At 47.8% G+C, this 19,210-nt stretch overlaps 1 protein-coding gene across 1 annotated transcript in view; it reads left to right on the top strand.

The window, feature by feature from the left end:
- COQ6 (coenzyme Q6, monooxygenase) overlaps positions 1-19,210 on the top strand; it is a 100,120-nt gene that overhangs the window by 16,500 nt on the left and 64,410 nt on the right. The window contains exon 2 of the mRNA XM_086937468.1: positions 118-252. Coding sequence (XP_086793594.1) covers positions 118-252 — 135 coding nt within the window. The remainder of the gene's footprint in view (positions 1-117; positions 253-19,210) is intronic.

The following is a 19,210-nucleotide window of genomic DNA, read 5'->3' on the forward strand; positions in this document are numbered from 1 at the left end:
TGTTGGGTCCCCTCCCCATACAGGTCCATTCCATGCAGTGGAAATGGGGAATATAGTTACTTTTGTTTTTACTAATGCAATGATCTTTCCTTTGACTTTGCAAATTCATCTTTCTAGGGTTTGATCCCCACTTCCAAAACAAGAAGATTCTCCTGCTGGAAGCTGGACACAGGAAAGTTCTCGACAGAGTCCCTGAAACTTACAGTAATCGAGTCAGTTCCATCTCCCCCGGTTCTGCAACTTTGCTGAGCAGTGAGTAAAAGATTGTTCTTCTATGCATTGTGCTACGGCACCTCTTAATGGGCAATAATTATGTGTACCAAAAGGTGTGAACTTTTTTTTTTGTTTTGATCAGGCGTATAGACCTCCGCTAGGTAGGTAATATGCACAGGTAACATTTTATGACTGTAATGATGTACAAAAGAACACTTTTATCAAGATGTATGTATATGCATGTGGATAGTGTGCGTTGTCAAGCAAAGTAGGAAGTATGATAGAATCTAAAGGATACTTGTCCATGAATTTTCTGTGGTGAATTTGATACAGTGATGGGAGCCAATGAATGCTTTGTCACATTGTTTGAAATTTGTTTCTAAATCATAAAATGCCCTCATTTTACATCTTCCCAAACAATCTCCGCAATATGGCTCTTGGAACCAGACCTCTCTTTGGAGAAGCATATGCTGCTATAGAGTAGTTGAGGTAGAATTCCATATTGGGTTATGATTGGTGCTACTTCCTCAGTTTGTGATTAGACTTTTTTGTAGTATTTTCTTGGTTTTGTTTACAGACCGCATTTCGTGGCTGTTGATAAACCTCTTTTGCACTGTAAGAAATTGGGTTATTAGTTGAGGGGATAGTTACCCACCCCGGGTAATAACCACAATACTTGTCAGGGTGAATCACCAAAGGCACTAAATTAAACTTTGCTCAAACCCCTGGCAGCTATAGCACAGAGCAGACCGGCTTAGCGTAGGGTAATGTGTAAAGTATTTATGCAGTACAATGCGAAACAATAAAAATTCCATAACTAGAAAAATAAAGTAGAATGTAATGAACCAAATTACACCAAAAGTGACAAAAATCCAAAAAGGGGAAACTGAAATGTGAATTTTAAAGTAGGAATAATGACAAGAAGCCTAAAGTGCCAATGATAGTCAATGGTCGCGGAAGACTGGGACCAAGACTTAATTTGACCCTGACCCAGATGAAGGGCGAGTTGGATACAAAAGCCAAGTTTGTTCTGGGTAAAGATGTTACCTTTTGACTTAGTCCCTCAAGACCCAAACCACCACAGGAATACACTTCTAAATCCCTTAGGAGAAAAAAAATAAAAACTAGGAAAAAGGTGCTTTGAGACTCACTGGGTGTCAGGTAAAGCTAACAGCATGGTTCCGTCCAGGGCAAGTTGCCACTGGGCAGTTGCAGGAAATTACATCTTTAGCTTGTGTCCTTGTAGCTTTAACATGTCTTCAGCCTTATGGCCTTTGGAGTCCACTGTCTTGTCTTGGGCACAAGATGGAGAGCAGGTCCAGTCGTTTAGGCTCTTTTCACTTCTCAGACAGCAGGTTCGATCCTCTTCTGATCTTCCACAGGTCTAGTAGTGTTATGAAGTGGATGCCCGGAGAGGCCACAAGAGCTGGTGGGTGGGGAAGACCCCTGGAAATGCCCTTATCAATGTGGTAAAGGTTCCCTGGGTTTACCCTACTCACCTTTGGTATTTTAATCCTGTTGAAAGTTTTCAGCCATGCTAAATCTGATCTTTGAGGGCTGGGGGTGTGTCTGGGGAGTGCACTATGGTACTCTTAGTGTCCTCCCACATCAAACACTCAAACTCAGTTTTGAGGCTGGTCCTGTACCTACAAAAAGCTCAGAGAAGGAACTGTTATAGAACAAAAGCTGAGTTTTTGGGAACCAAAGAGTGGGTACACAAGGATTGTTTTGGCATTCTGTTTCTCACCTTTTGAAGTGCGCTCCAACTGTTTTATGAACACACAGCAGACTTGTCAAGCAGGCATTGACTTTGTAATGTTTGTAAGGGTCCCACTTTGATTGAAGCCTGCCTGGCTGAGGGTGGGGGGGGAGGGTGTAAAGGAAGGGCCCCACCCAGGTGTCTGCTAACATTTGCCTGAGACAGAGGAGGCCTTTTTTTAATGAGCCGTAAGTGTTCTATGAAAAAACTCAGCAGATCTGATAAGCAGGATTATACAGCCTTATGTCAAATAGGATGCTCACAGCCTTACTGTGCATATTCTGTCTGGTTCATAGGGGCGTCTCGGTACATTCAGGTTAGCCTGTTGTTTGCTCCTGAAGGGGAATTTAACACCTATTCAAATGATAATTACTGACTGGCAGAAGTGGGAGATCAAATAGCAGATTTGTCTCCAGGAACTCCATTTTGCTAAAAGTTACTTTTCCTTTATATTTAGTAAGAATCAGACTCCACCTTTAAATTCGATTTTTCGTAACTGTTAAAAATAATTGTTTAATTCTCTTTCTAGCTAGTCATATTCCCAAGATACATTATTAGTATTTAATGGTGCATCCCCATGTCTTCCTTTTTGAACAGTTAGCCCTGTCACATTGATTGCTTCTGCTGACTTTTCACAGTAAGAACATATCCTACTTTTAATTACCATGGACTTATGGACAAGTAGGTGTAACTCAAAATTATTTCAAATGCAGGTTAAAGCCTGTGAAAAGTGGTTATTTTGAGAGGTTTAATTTGCAGTTTTAAATCTGCACATCCAGGCTACTGAGGGTAGGCCTACAGTTGTGATTCATGTTCATTGCACTGGGTGGCACAATGGGTGCTGCATCACAATGGTGACGTTTAACTTGCAGGCCCTGGGTACACTTTGTACCATATACTAGGGCTTTACAAGTAAGTGTAATATATCAGTTAGGGATATGCCACTCGCTTCATGTTGAAAGGTGAGCACAGGCACTTTACCACTGGTTAGGAGGGGTAAAGTGCATAGAGTTCTACAGTCAAAGGGTTCAGCAAAAAAGCAAATAAAAGTCTGGGGTAACCCAGCAGAAAGAGCATATTTCCAACAAGAACCATATAAAAAACAGGGTGAGGAGCTTGCCCATTGCTTACAATTGATTGTGTTTTTGTCACTCTTATTTACTTGTTTCTTATTCTGGCTTTTCTTCCTTTTCTTGTGTTTGTTCCTTTAAGGACCTGGCAGCTGCACACTCCTGCAAGCTACTCCATTTCCCATAAGCTGCTCCTGCCCTTCCCCCTTTTCTCACTTTTTGTTGCTTAGGGCCTTTCATAAGGGGTGACTGAGGGAGAAGAGGTTTAGGTTACTACCATAAGCCTAAAAGATGTTTTTGGGCATGTTTGGGGAGTCATTTAGATTAGGAGCATTTGGCATTTCTGTTTTTTTAATGAGTACCAAGCCTCTATAGTGTTGTTTTTAGCCTGAAAACTTACTTTGTGTTCTTTTTTTTTTTCCGAAACGCGTTCACTAAAGTTGGTAAGTGGAAAATTGCGGGTAATACAAATTTGAGGATAAGACTGATTTGGTTGAGAAACCTCTTACCCATTGGTTGTTACTTATGTACTAGCATTTTATTCTTGCACCACGTGGGTGGTCCGGACACTCCGCTGGGATTTGATACAAGCCACAAGCTTCAGCACTTAGGAAAATGTTGACATTTGGACATCTATGAAGCTGTGGATTTTATATTCTGCATGATGGATTCACTTCTGATGCTCCACGTTTCTTGAATTATTGAGTGAAGCCTTTCTGGACCTTCGAACTGATTGGTCCCGTTTGCAGCCTTCAATCAATCAATCAATCAATCAGAGCATTTATATAGCGCACTACTCACCCAGAGGGTCTCAAGGCGCTAGGGGAGGGGGGTCCGCTACTGCTCGAAGAGCCAGGTCTTGAGTTGCTTCCTGAAGGCGAGGTGGTCCTGGGTCAGGCGGAGGTGGGTCGGGAGGGAGTTCCATGTCTTTGCGACGAGGTAGGAGAAGGACCGTCCCCCTGTGGTGGCTCCTCGGATGCGGGGGACGGCGGCGAGGGTGTGGCCGGTCGATCGAAGCTGGCGTTTGGGAGTGTAGAAGTTGAGGCGGCTGTTGAGGTATCCTGGGCCTTGGTTGTGTAGGGCTTTGTGTGCGTGGGTGAGGAGTCTGAAGGTGATTCTCTTGTTGACCGGGAGCCAGTGCAGGTCTCTCAGGTGTCCGGAGATGTGGCTGTGACGGGGGATGTCCAGGATGAGTCGTGCTGAGGCGTTCTGGATCCGCTGGAGTCTCTTCTGGAGTTTGGCGGTGGTTCCGGCGTAGAGGGAGTTGGCTTATGGACTTGATTAGAGTAAAGAGAAGAAGTGTGCACAGCTCCCATTTAGATGCATTTGATGATTAAAGTCACAGACTGGATTGAACATTTGTTCTCTCCGATACCCCTGCTCCTATTAAAAAAATATATATATATATTGTACAATTTAACACTGGTCCTGATGAAGGTGGTGAAAAGAATTTGTGTACCACCGAAACGTAAGTCGGCCATTCTTCCTTGGGAATCCGCCTAGAGAGACATACAGGAATAGCAATAGCTATGACAGCTGCATATAATAATGAAATAATTCAGTGATTTTTACACACTGTTGTAATTTAGGGAATGCCTAGATGTCGCAGAGGAAATGATTTACCAATAAGTCTATCTTCCTCCTGTCCCTGTCTGATCCCCATTGTGTTGCTTAAATTGTATTTTTATCTTGCACTTTGAATGTCAGGTGAATGAGTGGTATGGTATGGAGTGAGTAAGTTGTGATATTGTATGAGTGTACTGGGTTTTGTTAGTGACATAGAATTGATGTGTATTGGATTACAATTTTGTATATCTGTCAAAAATAATTGTGTGACTTATGAAGTTAGCTCGTTATTAAGTGAATTTGTGTGTGATTTTTGAAAATGAAAAATAACAAATATATATAAAAAAAATAAAGAATAACGTCTGTTTATTCACCATTGTCATATCTATATGATTTCACTCTAGTTAGGACAACCTATTCTCCTTGTGGGGCGCTTGTAAGCCATAGGCTACTTTTGAAAGAAATATAGGTCAGCTAAAGGACCCTGTATAGTCTTTGCCTGTTTTCTCCCCCTCCCTCTTGGACCGGAAATCAATACTAGGGGGTACCTTCTTTATCTTTAACAACATTTTATTCTTGACATAGTTCTGTTACCCTCAACTGAGATCACTATTTGCAGAACTGATACATTTGTCACTGTTCTCCTTCTGATAAATATACAAAATCTAAAGCGATAACTCGGATGCGTTCCAAGAGGGGAAAAAAACAAGCAACTACCCAGTGCCAGAGTACTCCTTAAAAAGCAAGCATTGGCAAATGAAATAGGTTTTGACTTTGGGACCTACTGGCTTTGTGATTGCCTTTTAGCAATAATGTACATCAAGTTTCTGTGCAGCATGGCCAAGAAATTTTTTTTTTTAAAAACAAGACGCAGGTGCTTTATTATTTTGTAGGCATGCACACCCATCATTACACACGCACGCCTACAAAATGACAGAGGTGCGACTTTTTTTCATTTACTGATCAAGATGGATTGGTAAAATAAAAAATACAGAGTAGCGTGAAAGTTTAATCAATCAAATCATCTGTATTCGGATTTTCAAAAACCCTATAAAAGCACAGTTACACAATTGCAATAAATGCCTAATGCATCTCAGAGGAAATTATATTAGTCCATTCTAAGATAAACAGATGATCACAAGTTAAAACTTGGCCAACTCTCATTAAGAATACTCTATAGGGGGCGTGGCCAAGATGGCGGCGGAGTAGGACTCCTTTCCGAGCCGCTCCGGCGCTGATCCGGCAAAAGCATCTAATAGCACGGTCCTGAGGGAGCGCCCCACTTCAAAAGTGGTGTGGAAGTCTCCCTGGCGTGGCGGAGGAGTTTGGTGCCGTCGGTGGGGCGATGAAACTCCGAGATCGCCCACGGGATCGATTGAACTCCGCGGCCTGCGCGACCCCCGGCCTCTCTTGATCTCGGCGGCCGGTGTAGGAGGAGGGCGGAGCTCCTGAGAACCCGCCTGGAGACCCCGGAGCTGGCGGAAGGTGGAGAGTCTCGTTGAGTCGGCGAAGCGGAGGGTTTTGCTACGGAGGCGGCTTGGAGTCCCCTGGCTTGTGAGGTGCAGCAGACCCACGGGGTTTGGCTGAGAAGGCTCCACAGCGGCCGGCGGTGGTCGACGAGAGGTGGCCCGAGATGTCTGAACGCCGGAGGCGGTGAACCTAGGCGGTGGCGATTACCCTGGCCGAGACCGGTGGTGGTGAGCGGTGCCAGTTCAGCGGATCCCGGTGAAGCCCGGGCCACGTGTGGGACGGAAGCAGTTTAGGGGATAGCGACGGCACTCATGCATGGGCGCCATTGGACTCCTGCTCATCCGCGGGCCTGAGCTTTGCCCCGTGCACCTGTGACGCCGAAGGCACGAGCTGCTGTATATGCCGTGAACGTCGTATCAGTCATATCCGTCTTATCAGGGGTGCTGTGGACTATAGTTTGAGGCCTGCACTTGAGATCGCAGGCCGAGCGACAAGACCCGCCATCTTGTTTGGCCGCGTGGCGCTTGGGTGGAGCGCTGCTTGCCGCCATGTCTAACGCGCTGCGCAAAGGGCGCCCGGGGAAGGATGGCACTTCGAAATCCTCCCAACAGCCGGCGTCCCCTGGAGCTAGTGGGTCGTCGAAGCAGTCGGACGATGAAGCGCCGGCTACGAAAGCTTTCATGACTGAACTCTTTGCCTCCATTAAGGAGGATATCTCCGGGCTCCGGGCGCAATTGGCCTCTGATCTGCGGGAGGTGCGGAGAGATGTAGACGGTTTAGGCGAGAGGGTGGCGACCCTTGAAGACCATGATCTAAGTATGGCCAACGACGTGCACTTGCTGCAGCAGGATATAATTCGCCTCACCGAGCAGAACCTGGACTTACAGACGCACACGGAGGATTTGGAAAACCGTTCCCGCAGGAATAACATTCGTATCCGGGCTGTGCCCTGGGATGGTGAGGCAGGGGACCTGCGTGGTTATGTCCAGGATCTGTTCCTCCAAATACTGGATGAGGAGGATACACGGGAAATCCAAATGGACAGAGTGCATAGAGTGGGGCTGCCCAGGCGCGGGGGGGGGGCCCCCCCGATATCCTTGTGTGCGTCCATGACTTCCAGGTGAAAGAGCGGATCCTCCGCAAGGCCAGAACACTCACGTCATTGCAATTTAGGGACCACCGCCCTCAACTGTACCAGGATCTGGCGGCCTCCACCCTGCGGAAAAGAAGGGAGTTCCGCCCAGTGACTGCCTTTCTGAGAGAACGGGGCATCGCTTATTCCTGGGGGCATCCATTTCGGATCATCTTTCGGTGGCAGAATCGACTCGCACAAATTCGCACGCTTCAGGCAGCAAAAGACCTTCTGGGCCTTGAGGATGTTCCGCCTTCGCAGGACACAGCTACTTCTCCATCTCGGAGGCGCCACCGCTCGTCTTCCTGGCATAGGGTGGGCGCTTCGCCTGACCGGCGGCGGCCGGACCTCACTACCAGCCTGCAGGAGCGGGGCAACGCTGTGGCATCGGTGGCTTCGGCCACATTGGCTGATACGCAGCAAAGCTCCGGAGCGGCGTGACCTCCTTATCATTGATGGATCGGCGCCGGAGGGGTTCGGGCCTTCTGGTCTGGGGGTATGAATGTACTCTTGGAGGAGACACCCTCGACTGTGGCCATGGGGGATAGTGTATTAGTCCCCCCCGGCCTGCTTCCTGGAAGGAAGGCCTCTTACGGACTCCGGCCTTCTGGACACGATGAGTACTGTATTTGCTTTCACACTTTTGCTTTTGCTCTTGTTTTTGGTTGTGTTTCGATAGGGGGAGGGGTGGGAGTTGGGGAGTTGGGGTTGTTGGGGGGGGGGGGACCCGTGACGGTTGGAATGGGGGGTTGTTTGATGTGTGGCTGCGGGTGTGTGTGTACAATGGCGTTGTAGATATCACTGCAATGGTTGGCTGGCGAGTGCTGGACGTCTCTTGTATGAGTGTTGGCCTAGTTGTGGGGAGGGGGACACTTGGAGTGATGAGAGCAGTTTTCTGGGTTCGTCTTTGTTATGCCGATTAGCATAGGGACATGGAATATTAAGGGCATGAATTCGCCACAGAAGCGGCAGAATGTTTTGAAGTATGTAGTGGACCACCACCTTGACATTGTTGGGTTGCAAGAAACCCACCTGGCGCGGAAAGATGAGATGCGGCTCCGCCATAGGGCCTATCCCATTATTTATAGATCTTCCGCTGCTACGAAACACAGGGGGGTGGCACTCCTTTTCCGGGCTGCGCTGCACTTTCAGCCTGTGGAGGTCCGTCACGATAAGGAGGGCCGTTGGTTGATGGTCAAAGGGCTTATACAAGGTCGATTGTGCACCTTCGTGGTGGTGTATTTACCCAATGTTGGTCAAAATAAGTATTTGCAGGATCTGTTGGTGAAGGTGGGGGACTTTGCAGAAGGTCACTTATTCCTGTTGGGGGATTTCAATCTGGTGTGGGACAGGGATCTGGATAGCTCAGGGGGACATAGGGCGGGTACGGGAGTGTTTTCTGATTCGGCACAGCAAGAGGTGGGGGAGCTGGGACTAGTTGATGTCTGGCGATTTTTCCACCCTACCACGAAGGATTACACATTTTTCTCCCACGTGCACCATTCCTACTCCCGTTTCGATTTCATTTTCCTTAGTCAGTCCCTACGCGGGGACGTGATGGATGCCGCCATTCTTCCAATCTCTGTATCGGACCACAGTCTCTTGGTGCTCCATCTTCGTTGGTCGCCACCTGATGCATCGCATCGGAAGTGGTATTTCCCAGCGTCGGTGGTCAGGGATGATGTATCTATTCAGGCATTGCGCCTCGCTATCCGAGAATTCTTTGACCTCAATCCCCCATCGGACACCTCACTGTCGACCACGTGGGACGCCTTTTAAGGCTACGATCAGGGGCACATGCCTGGGACTCAACTCGCAGATTAATACATTGCGGAGGAAGGAACGTGAGGCATTGGAGGCTGAGGTGGTCGACCTCGAACGAGCTCACAAACTCAACCCCTCGAGAGTGACTCTCCGCCCGTTGACGGCAGTGAGGGGCAAATTAAAGGCACACTATGCCAATAGGGCCGAGCTTACGCTTCTGCGACTGGGGCGTCAATCGTATTCTTGCGGCAGCAAGGTTAGTAGACACTTGGCGCGACAATTGCGGGATAGGAGGGAGCGGGAATACATAGGAGGGATCAGAGATGCCGCAGGAGTGTTGCACCATCGGGATGGAGCGAAGGCGGACATTTTTGGGCACTTTTACGCCGAGTTGTATACGGGCGACGCCCTGGATGCGGAGTCACAGCGGGAGTTCCTACAACGTTTGCCGTTACCCCGAGTGTCTAGGGAATGGAACGAACTGTTAGAAGCACCGATCTCGAGAGAAGAGGTTCTCTCCGCCATCAAAAATTTGAAATTACACAATGCCCCGGGTCCGGATGGTTACACAGCGGTCTTCTACAAGACGTACGCTACTGAGTTGTGTGACTTTCTGGTTGCCCTCTTTAATGATATGGCGACGTCCGGGATGAACGCTGGGACCCTGGTGGAGGCGGTGATTACGGTTTTGCCGAAACCTGGGAAGGACCCGGAGCAATGTGCTTCGTTTCGTCCCATAGCCTTGCTTAACATTGACGCAAAGCTGTACTCGGCGATTCTGGCTGGCCGCCTACAAGATCTGCTGCCGGCGATCATACACCCAGACCAGTCTGGCTTTATTAAGGGTCGCCAGACCCACGATAATACCCGTAGAGTGGTTCACCTCATCGAAAAAGCGGACAGGTTCCGCATTCCGGCTGTGTTGGTGGGTCTGGACGCAGAGAAGGCCTTCGACCGCGTGGATTGGGGCTTTCTGTTTAATACGCTGCGAGCTTTCGGCTTCTCTGATAAATTCATTACCATGGTGCAGGCGAACTTTTGCAGCCCACGTTCGAGGGTGGCAGTGAATGGCCACCTGTCGGCCTTCTTCGCACACTCGCGGGGCACCAGACAGGGGTGTCCCCTCTCCCCCTTGTTGTTCGCGCTCAGCATTGAGCCCCTGGCGATGGCGGTGAGGGAACACGAAGGTGTGAAGGGCATACCGTTCACGGGAGAGCAACACAAAATCTCTCTCTACGCGGACGACGTCCTGCTCTCGGTGGCTGATCCGGCTGGTTCTCTGCCCTGTGTTAGGGACATTTTGCTTGAATTTGAGGGTGTGGCTGGATTTAAAGTAAATTATGGCAAGTCTTACATTTTGAATTTGACTTTATCGCAGGCTGATGTTGCTCAGGTGCGGGCGTTGACGCCGTTGGCTTGGGCTTCGGGTTCGATTGTCTATCTGGGAGTCCACCTGACTCCGACGGTGGGTAAGCTATTCGCGGCCAACTTCCCGCCCCTTCTGGCGAAGACCCGGGCGGAATTGGAGAGGTGAAAACCTAAATTCCTGTCCTGGTTGGGTAGGGTGCATGCGATTAAAATGGTCCTTCTCCCCAAATATTTGTACCTATTCCAGGCCTTGCCTATTCCGCTGGATAGCGCTTACTTCCGGCAACTCAAAACGATGGTATTGAAATTTGTCTGGCAAGGGGGCCGAGCGCGTCTGTCCTTCGCGGTTCTACGCCGACCTCGGTCGGAAGGTGGGGTTGGTCTCCCGGACCTGCGCCTCTATTATAAGGCTGCCCAACTGAGGGTCATGGTGGAATGGTCGCAGCAGTTCTCTGAAAAACACTGGCTGCATATGGACCGGAGCGTGGCGGGTCGGTCCATCTGGGATTTAGCCTGGAAACCGAAGAAAGATCGCCCCGTGAATGCTTACATCAGTACTCCCACGGGCACTACGCTGAAGGTATGGGACACCTTGGCTGGCGATGAGCGATGGACGACCTTCCCATCTCCGTTCACACCATTGCATTTCAACCCGGCCTTCCCGCCGGCGCTTGCCGAGGGGCCCTTTGACGCATAAGGACATCCACCATGAAGGGAGCCATCTCCTTCCTATATCAGCTGCTGCTTCAATCTGAATTGTCACCTAGGCCACGTTATATGGAGCAGTGGGAGGAGATGGTGGGGAGGGATATCGCCGACGCCGAATGGTCAGCGCTGTGGAGAGATATGACCCAATTCAATCACTCGATCCACTTACGGGAGGCTCATTTAAAGACTCTCACGCAGTGGTATATGGTTCCGACTCGGCTCCATCGCATCTACCCGGCTACCTCGGACAAGTGCTGGAGGGGTTGTGGCCTTTTGGGGGACTTCCGCCACATTTGGTGGGATTGCCCAATAATCAGGCCGTTCTGGGATGAAATTCTTTCCCATATCAAGGATATCCTGCGATACCCTATTGAGAACTCTTTGGCCTTTGTGCTCCTGGGCCTACGGGACCCCGGTCTTGAGCACCAGACGTGCGTGGATAAGAAACTCATATGGCTGTGCTTGGGAGCAGCCAAGCTTACGCTGGCGGCGGCTTGGAAACGGAAGGAGGCACCAGCGATTTCCCTTTTGCACGCGAGGCTCTGGAGACTTCTGAGCCTGGAAAGAATGGCGGACATCTTCCTCGGTAATTACAAGAACTTTAAGTACGTGTGGGGCCCCTTGGTAACCTTCCTATCTACTGGCCTACCTTCAGCGGTTTGCCCAGCATCATTGAGATCCTTACACCTCCTCCAACTTTAGTGTGCCTGCTGAATGAATGTGGTGGTATGTGGTATGTTTGTGTCGCCGTCACTGGGTGGGGGGGGGGGTGGAGTTGTATTTTCCTTTCTTTTCAGTGTTGCAACCGGGGTACCTCATTTCAGCGGATGGTGCATTTTTGTGATCTTTGGATTGCTCGAAGACCTGCTTGAAGGGACAATTTGATTTCGCAAGACTCAGCTCCTAAGGGGCATTATTTATGGTTTTTCCTTTTCTACAGGTGCTCGGACTCATTGCCTGATCTTTCTCTTAGCGTTGTGGCATTCCCACCGTCTTAAATTGCTTCATTTCCCACTGTGTGGGAACATGTGTGACGCCCTGGTGCGGCTTATTGTGTTTTCTTGCCCTTTTTTGTTAATTGCAAAATAAAAATTTTACAAAAAAAAAAGAATACTCTATAAAACATTTTCTAAGACCATCATACAGTTGGCCCATGACATTTGTATTCTTGGCAATCTCAGTAAGGTTCGACTTGATGCCCTTAATTTTGAGACCTAGTGCAGGTATATTAAAATCGGTCCTACCAACATTTTAAAGCAACAGTTTTTTTCCTAGGAGACAAAGCAGAATTTAACAAGCATTGAAAATGCATTAGGTCGCGCCCTCGTTTAAGTTAAAGCAATTTTGTTTGTAATTAGGTGGCTTTTTATCTTTGCTTTTATTAGTGTGTTTGAAAGTTTTATGTACATAACATGCATATATGTATATATATGCATGCATTTATATTTGTGTGTGTGTGTATATATATATATGTGTATATATATATATATATATGTGTGTGTTTATGTATATATACATACACATATATAAATGCACATATACATGTGTGCATATGTGTGCTGGTAGAGAGGTAGAATAGAGAGAGGTTGAGCGGCAAGAGGCAGTAAGAGGTTGCGCGGCAAGAGGGCGCGCGGCAAGAGGGCGCGCGGCAAGAGGGCGCGCGGCAAGAGGGCGCGCGGCAAGAGGGCGCGCGGCGAGAGAGTAGAGTAGAGTAGAGTAGTAGAGAGAGTAGTAGTAGTAGTAGAGTGAGTAGTAGTAGAGTGAGTTAGTAGTAGTAGTAGTAGTAGAGTGAGTAGTAGTGATTAGAGAGTGGATAGACAGATGAGTGAAAGTATGGATGGATGAGTGAAAGAGCAAATGGATGGATGGTTGACTGGGTAGTTGAGCGGAAGGATGAGTGAAAAGATGGATGGGTGAGTGAAAGGGGTATGGATAGATGAGTGGAGTAGTGGATGGATAGATGGATGGTGTGAACAAATTGATGGATGGATGACTAAAAGGATGGATGTCTCAATGAGTGAAATGGCGGATAGGGAGATAGATGAGTGAATGGACGGACAGACAGACAGGTTTGAAGGATGAGTTTGGAGATGATGGATAGGATTGGATATGGATGGGTGGACAGACAGAGTGTTGAAAAATTGAATAATAGAATGAATGCATGAGATAATGTGAAGGTAAAATTGTGCATATCAGCAGATGGATGGAAAGATGAAAGGATAAATGAATAGATGCCTGGATGGAAGAGGCAAGGGAGCACTTCGGCTGAGGGTCATGATGACTTGCTTAGTTTGTTTGGTTCGAAGTAGGGGGTATTTTAATGTTCTGGCTACTCCCTTACTTTGCCTTCTGGCTCAGCCAGGCTGCTTCTCTCCAGCTGTTGTCCTGCGACAAACCGCCATAAGCACGCTGGGGGGAGAATAGCAAAAACCCATCCCCCCTCCACCCCTCAGCTAGATCCGATTCACCTTATCCTTTCTCGCACCATCTACCCCTTACACATTTTCTATTAAAGATTGTAGGCACTATAATATATCATCCATGGATAGTTCGTCCACATACACTCTACAGCCCCTCAAGACCTATCCAATTCCATGTAGCGCCGCCATTTGCTCAGTGGCCAACGCTCCTCACTGCCTGGGCAGTAACCTTATAGGCGAGTGACGGCGCTTCTGCTGCTGGGGCGACGGTGCTGACAGGCAGGATACATGCACGGGCACGGAGCCATATTAGCGCCGTTTAAGGTGCTTGAGGTGTCAGGGAATCACTGTAATTCCTTCTAAACTTCTCTGGCCACGTTGTTAGCGGGGAGGATTAGAAAAAAACGCGTTTGTCTTCCTCCTCATTCAAATTCGAAACTAAGCGGCAGATTATGCTAGGTGGGAAATTAAACAATTTATCTTGAGGACATTTCAGAGCGTGTGCAGAAGAGCCGCGACAAGTGAAGTATTCTGGTGCCGCTTTGTGGTGAAAGTGCGTAATTGTCTACACAGCTCCTGTGCTGCCTCCTCACACGCAGATCCCCTCCTGAAGATAACTTCCTCCCTGCGTTATAATTAGGCTTGCCTGAGATCAAAGTCTTGGGGAGGGGCTGGAAATGGGGCGCAGAAAGCAATAATAAAAAGCAGATTGTTTCCGATCAGCGATAGCAGGGATCATTATAATTCACTTTGAGATCGCAGGGCTGGGGACTCGCGTCTGTTAAACAAAGTATGATGTTGGGAAAATCGCTTAGTCTAAGAACTAACGTGAACTTGTGTCATGTAACCGTTTTAACGGAAAGCGCTCTAATTCTGCAATCGTTCGTTCTACATTAAAAAACGGTCATGGAACAGGGGTCACAACTACCTAACTATCCAGTAAAATATGAGACGGTTGGCCACCCCACAATTACAGAGCACAGGGCTTTATCCTCGCAGCCCACCCAGACCTCAATCTTCAAAATCGATTGGATAACGTTCCACGAGCACAATGACGGCGGCACCCCTAACTCAAAATTCGAATTGCTCTCTCATAATGATTTTCAAACGTAGTATTCACATAATTCCCACCCGTTGTAGAACCAACAGGACAACATACTGAGCCCCTTCCTGTGCTAAATAAATAGTGCTGTCTGTAGCGGAAGGGACCGAGATGCTCGGTAAATTAAAAAAAAAACACAGCACTAACGGAGGCCGGTTCTTCAGGCCAGAAAAATTAAACACCCCTCATCAGAGATCTCACAAGGTCCCTTTAATCGGCTTTACTGACCAAAGAGTGCCATCAAACCCTCACCATTGCGAAACCCAGAGGAAGTGGCGGAGCAGGTTTTGGAACAGAAGCTCGCCTTGCCATGCTGGCTAAAAGACCAAGAAGAAAGTCAAATTCTCACCATTGCGAAACCCAGACGAAGTGGCAGAGCACGTTTTGGAATGGAAGCCTCCTTCCCATGCTGGCTAAAAGACCAAGAACGAAAATACTAACAAACTAAATTATGACGCAGCAAGTATTAAGATGAAAAACAGACTTCAGCTGACGCTTACGTAAACAAGCACGGTCTGCTTTCACTTCCTCCTGTCGTGAAAGCTTTCTCATCTTTATGGGGCCATGTGTTTGAAACACATGGCCTCATAAATATAAGGATCCTTTTGCGACAGGAGGGAGTCAAGTGAGCCAGTCCAAGTGGGACGGCTCAAAAAGAGAACTTTTTGAAAGAAAGTGCTCTTTCCCAATGGCTGGCCACCGTTTAGCCTAAACGGTGATGCCAGCCAATGGAAAAGAGGGGCGGGGCTTAAAGCCTGCTAGTGAATCTCCCTCAATCTCATTATATCTCGCCAGCGAGACTGCGCAGCAATCGCAGGCTTCGACCTAAAAAGGAACTTACACAGGAACAAATAAGAGATGAGCTGAGTTGCTGCAGCGCAGGTCTAAAGGTGACAAAGCAAGAGCTTCTCAAAATGGGAATTAAAAAGCTCTTAGTAAATGCGACATAATATTTGCAAAGGAACGTAAAGTGCAATAGGCTTTGGATCGAGGATTCATCACATGGCAAATCCTAATTGACGGCCGATGGAACTACCCCAAGTAGCCTCAAATGATACAAAATCTAAACTTGGTGAGTAGGGACCTATCCCATCTGTTGATAACCATGCCCAGATAGGGTTCTGCTCCTGTGGTCATACAAATGCTAAGATGCTCTCGGTTGGAGCCATTGGTTAATTTCACGGCCGCCACCTCCTCCTTCCTTCTGAAGACAAGGAAGTTCGCTTGTAGCCAACTTTTATCCATGGAAGTTGGGTTTAAGGGATTTGAGAAAAGTGAGGGTCTACCCATTTTATTGGTCGTTGATAGAATATATGAGAGCCAGGGAATTTGAAGCCCATGGTCTCTGGACAGAAAGTTATCCAAATATAAGGCTGCTTGCGGGTTCCTGCAGATTGATGACCATAGTAATAAGAGTGCAAGATCCCTCGCATAAGTAAGCCCCAACTCCTTGTGGATGGCAAAAGTTGGGGAACCTGTAGGTAGGCCCAAAAGTCGTCTGCACACCCTGTTCTCCTTCAGTAGTAATGTAACATTCTTGCAGCCACACACCGCAGAGGCGTATGTTAAGACAGGGAGGCATTTTCTGTTGTACATTTCAAGCAGGGGGACGAGTGGTTTCCTATTGATGGAGGAAGTCACATTAAATAAAAAATCCTGCAGTGTTGGAAAACCCCAGCGTCCGATTGGATAGGCATGGGCCCCAACTTTCTTTAGAGTCAATTGTGACACCTATATAGGGGAATTTCATGCATACTAGAAATGGGTTTTCCCTGGAGTGCCAAGCAGCAGCATTTGAGGTTCATAGTACTGCAGGCCATAACAAAGGTCTTAGAGAAATTTGTTTCCAGAATTAATTTCAACATAAAATCAACAAAAGCGTCCAACAAAATCTCAAGACCATTAGGGTTTCGTTGGCATGCAGCAAGACAGGGGCAGCTTTGTTCTTAACCCTGGGCACCGCTCGTCTTTAAACCCACCCGGGTCTTCTACGCGGCACCTGGGAACCAGGTACCATGCCCCAGCGGACCATTCATCAGTCCAGGCTCCGGCGCCAACAGCACCCCAGGGCCCGGTGCGTCTCTCTGTCAGCCTTTGTCAGGAGCCCCAGTGTAGTCACTCTGATGGAATCTGGTCTGGACCGCAGCTTGGGCGTCACTTCGGGCCTCTATCTTCTCTCGCTACTGCTTGTCGGAGAACCCGCAGGCAGATTTCTGGCCTCCCCTCAGCCGTCTGTCAGCAGGTGGTGTTCGCGCCGGAATCGGGCCTTGCCTCTGTGCGTCAGTGCACTGCTGTGTTGGTCCTGCACGGCTCAAGGGGCCATAGCGGGTTAACTGCCCCGGATTCCGATGTTTGGGTCACAGGACGCTCCGGCAGGGCATGTGTCATGCCAGCGGCTGGGCCCCCTGGCTCACGTAAGTGGGCCTCACAGCAATCTTGTGCAGGCAGCCGGGTCCGGATCTCAGCAGACCGAGTCCCGGACCTCCCAGCGACTCCGCTTCACACCGGGTCGTTTTTGGCATTGGTTCACAAGGGTATTGCCAGGTGCTCGGTCACGTTAACAGCAGCAATGTTTAAGGATGACTGGGCGGATGACGGAGGGGTCCGGAGTCCGGATCTCAGCAGACCGAGTCCCGGACCTCCCAGCGACTCCGCTTCACACCGGGTCGTTTTTGGCATTGGTTCACAAGGGTATTGCCAGGTGCTCGGTCACGTTAACAGCAGCAATGTTTAAGGATGACTGGGCGGATGACGGAGGGGTCCGGAGCACTCTTAAGAGTGCAAACGCCATCTTCATGCTCCAAGCCACACCTACCCGTATTCAATTTAAAACCACTTTCTTACATCCAGTTCCCCACTGATCGCATACAGTCCTGGGATCCAAGAGCTGTGCTTAGTAGGTCGCTAGCCAGTGATACCACAATCTGCGTATCATCTGCATAGGAAACCACTGAGAAGCCGAATGTCTTAATGAGCCTGGGTAACGATGATACATAGATATTAAATAGCATATCACTCAGAGAAGATCCCTGCGGAACGCCACATGAAAAAGAGAAAGTCTGGGACCTAAACCTGTTAATCTCGACAAACTGCTCTCTGTCTGAGAGATAGGAAGACGGGAGATTTAGGGCCTTACCCCCAATACCTTATGCTGCGAGACAGTCAATGAGGATGGTGCGGTTTAACATGTCAAAGGCTGTGGATAGATCTAATAACATTAACGCAGCTCTCCCAACCTTATCTACGGTTAGCCTAGTTTTCTCAGACACAATGACCAGAGCGGATTCTGTGCTATGCTGACTTCTAAAGCAGTATTGAGTCGAATTTGGGAGGTTATTGTTCGAAATAAGAGGATAGTTCTGAATTTATAGCCTTCTCTGCTAGTTTTGCAGGAAGGGGTAGCCAAGAGATTGGCCTGTAGTTATTTGGGTCCTAATCGTCAAGGTTGAGGTTTTTTAGTAATGGTAGAATGGATTCCCTTTCCCATTCCCTGTGAAAGTATCCCTCAGAGAACATCTTATTAAAGACAGCCTTAAGATAATTTGCTATATTCCTGGTTACAGGACGCAGAACTTTCGGGTGACATGGGTCAAATGGTGAGCCATACATAGACTGATTTAACAAGGCCTGTAATTACAGAACTCAGCCTGACAAAGTCCTGTATCCCTGTCCAGCACTCTTGGGCAGTCTGGAGACTATTGGTGATTATGGTCAAGTGTTCTGAGCATAATGTCTTTGTATTCTCGATCACATTGGCTGAAAGCCAAGGTTCTCTTCTCCCCTGATCTCAGGAAAAGTATGTTCCAGATGCTGTTCTAACATTATGACGACTATTCCCCAGCCCCCTTAGGAAAATTGTCAGAGCATTGTGGTTGCTAATATCAGAGTATACAACTGACCACTCAGTAACCCGATTCATGATGGCTTGTGCAGAAAAAATATGATCAATAGTAGTGGTGTGTCCCCCTCCTGTATAGGTGGCAATTGTGGAACGAGGTGAGCCAGCTGCCAGCATACATTACATTACACTGTTCGAAAGCGACCAAATGGGAATAAATCTCTGGTCCTCTTCAGTCTTGACTTTGGGGATCTCTTCAGCCCAAGAGGGTTCAAACAAGTTTGACCAGTCACCCAGAGGATTCCTCATTTGGTATTGAAATCCACTGCCAACAATAAATTGAATCTTAAACCATCCTTTGCTTGGTTATTAACAAGCTCATTAATGAACGAAAACAAAGTGTCATGATTTGGGGTTACTTGTACAGTTAAAATTATCATTGTAAAAAATAATAATACAGATACTATCATTATGTAGCCAGTGTAAATGAAAGGCTTGTATCAAGCTGTACTCACATGGATTTAGATAAATGCGGCAGGGAAGGCCTGTCTTAAACTGGGTAGCAAGGCCTGCTTTGTCATGGTTAGAGGCACCAGGGATAGCAGCAACAGAAAATCAAGAAAAACCATTACAGAAGTCATTAGATGTAGCCCAAGTTTTCCTGCAAAAGAATAATTTTTTATGTCTGAATGAATTCCACCCAATTGTATGTGGCTAATTTGGATTGGATACTGGCAATATTCTAGCTTAGTAATTTAAGTTTAGCTGAGTTCTCACGAATAGCCCTATTAAGGGATTTC

The sequence above is a fragment of the Lissotriton vulgaris genome, chromosome 9, assembly GCF_964263255.1.
Source record: "Lissotriton vulgaris chromosome 9, aLisVul1.2, whole genome shotgun sequence".
Taxonomy (NCBI): Eukaryota; Metazoa; Chordata; class Amphibia; order Caudata; family Salamandridae; genus Lissotriton; species Lissotriton vulgaris.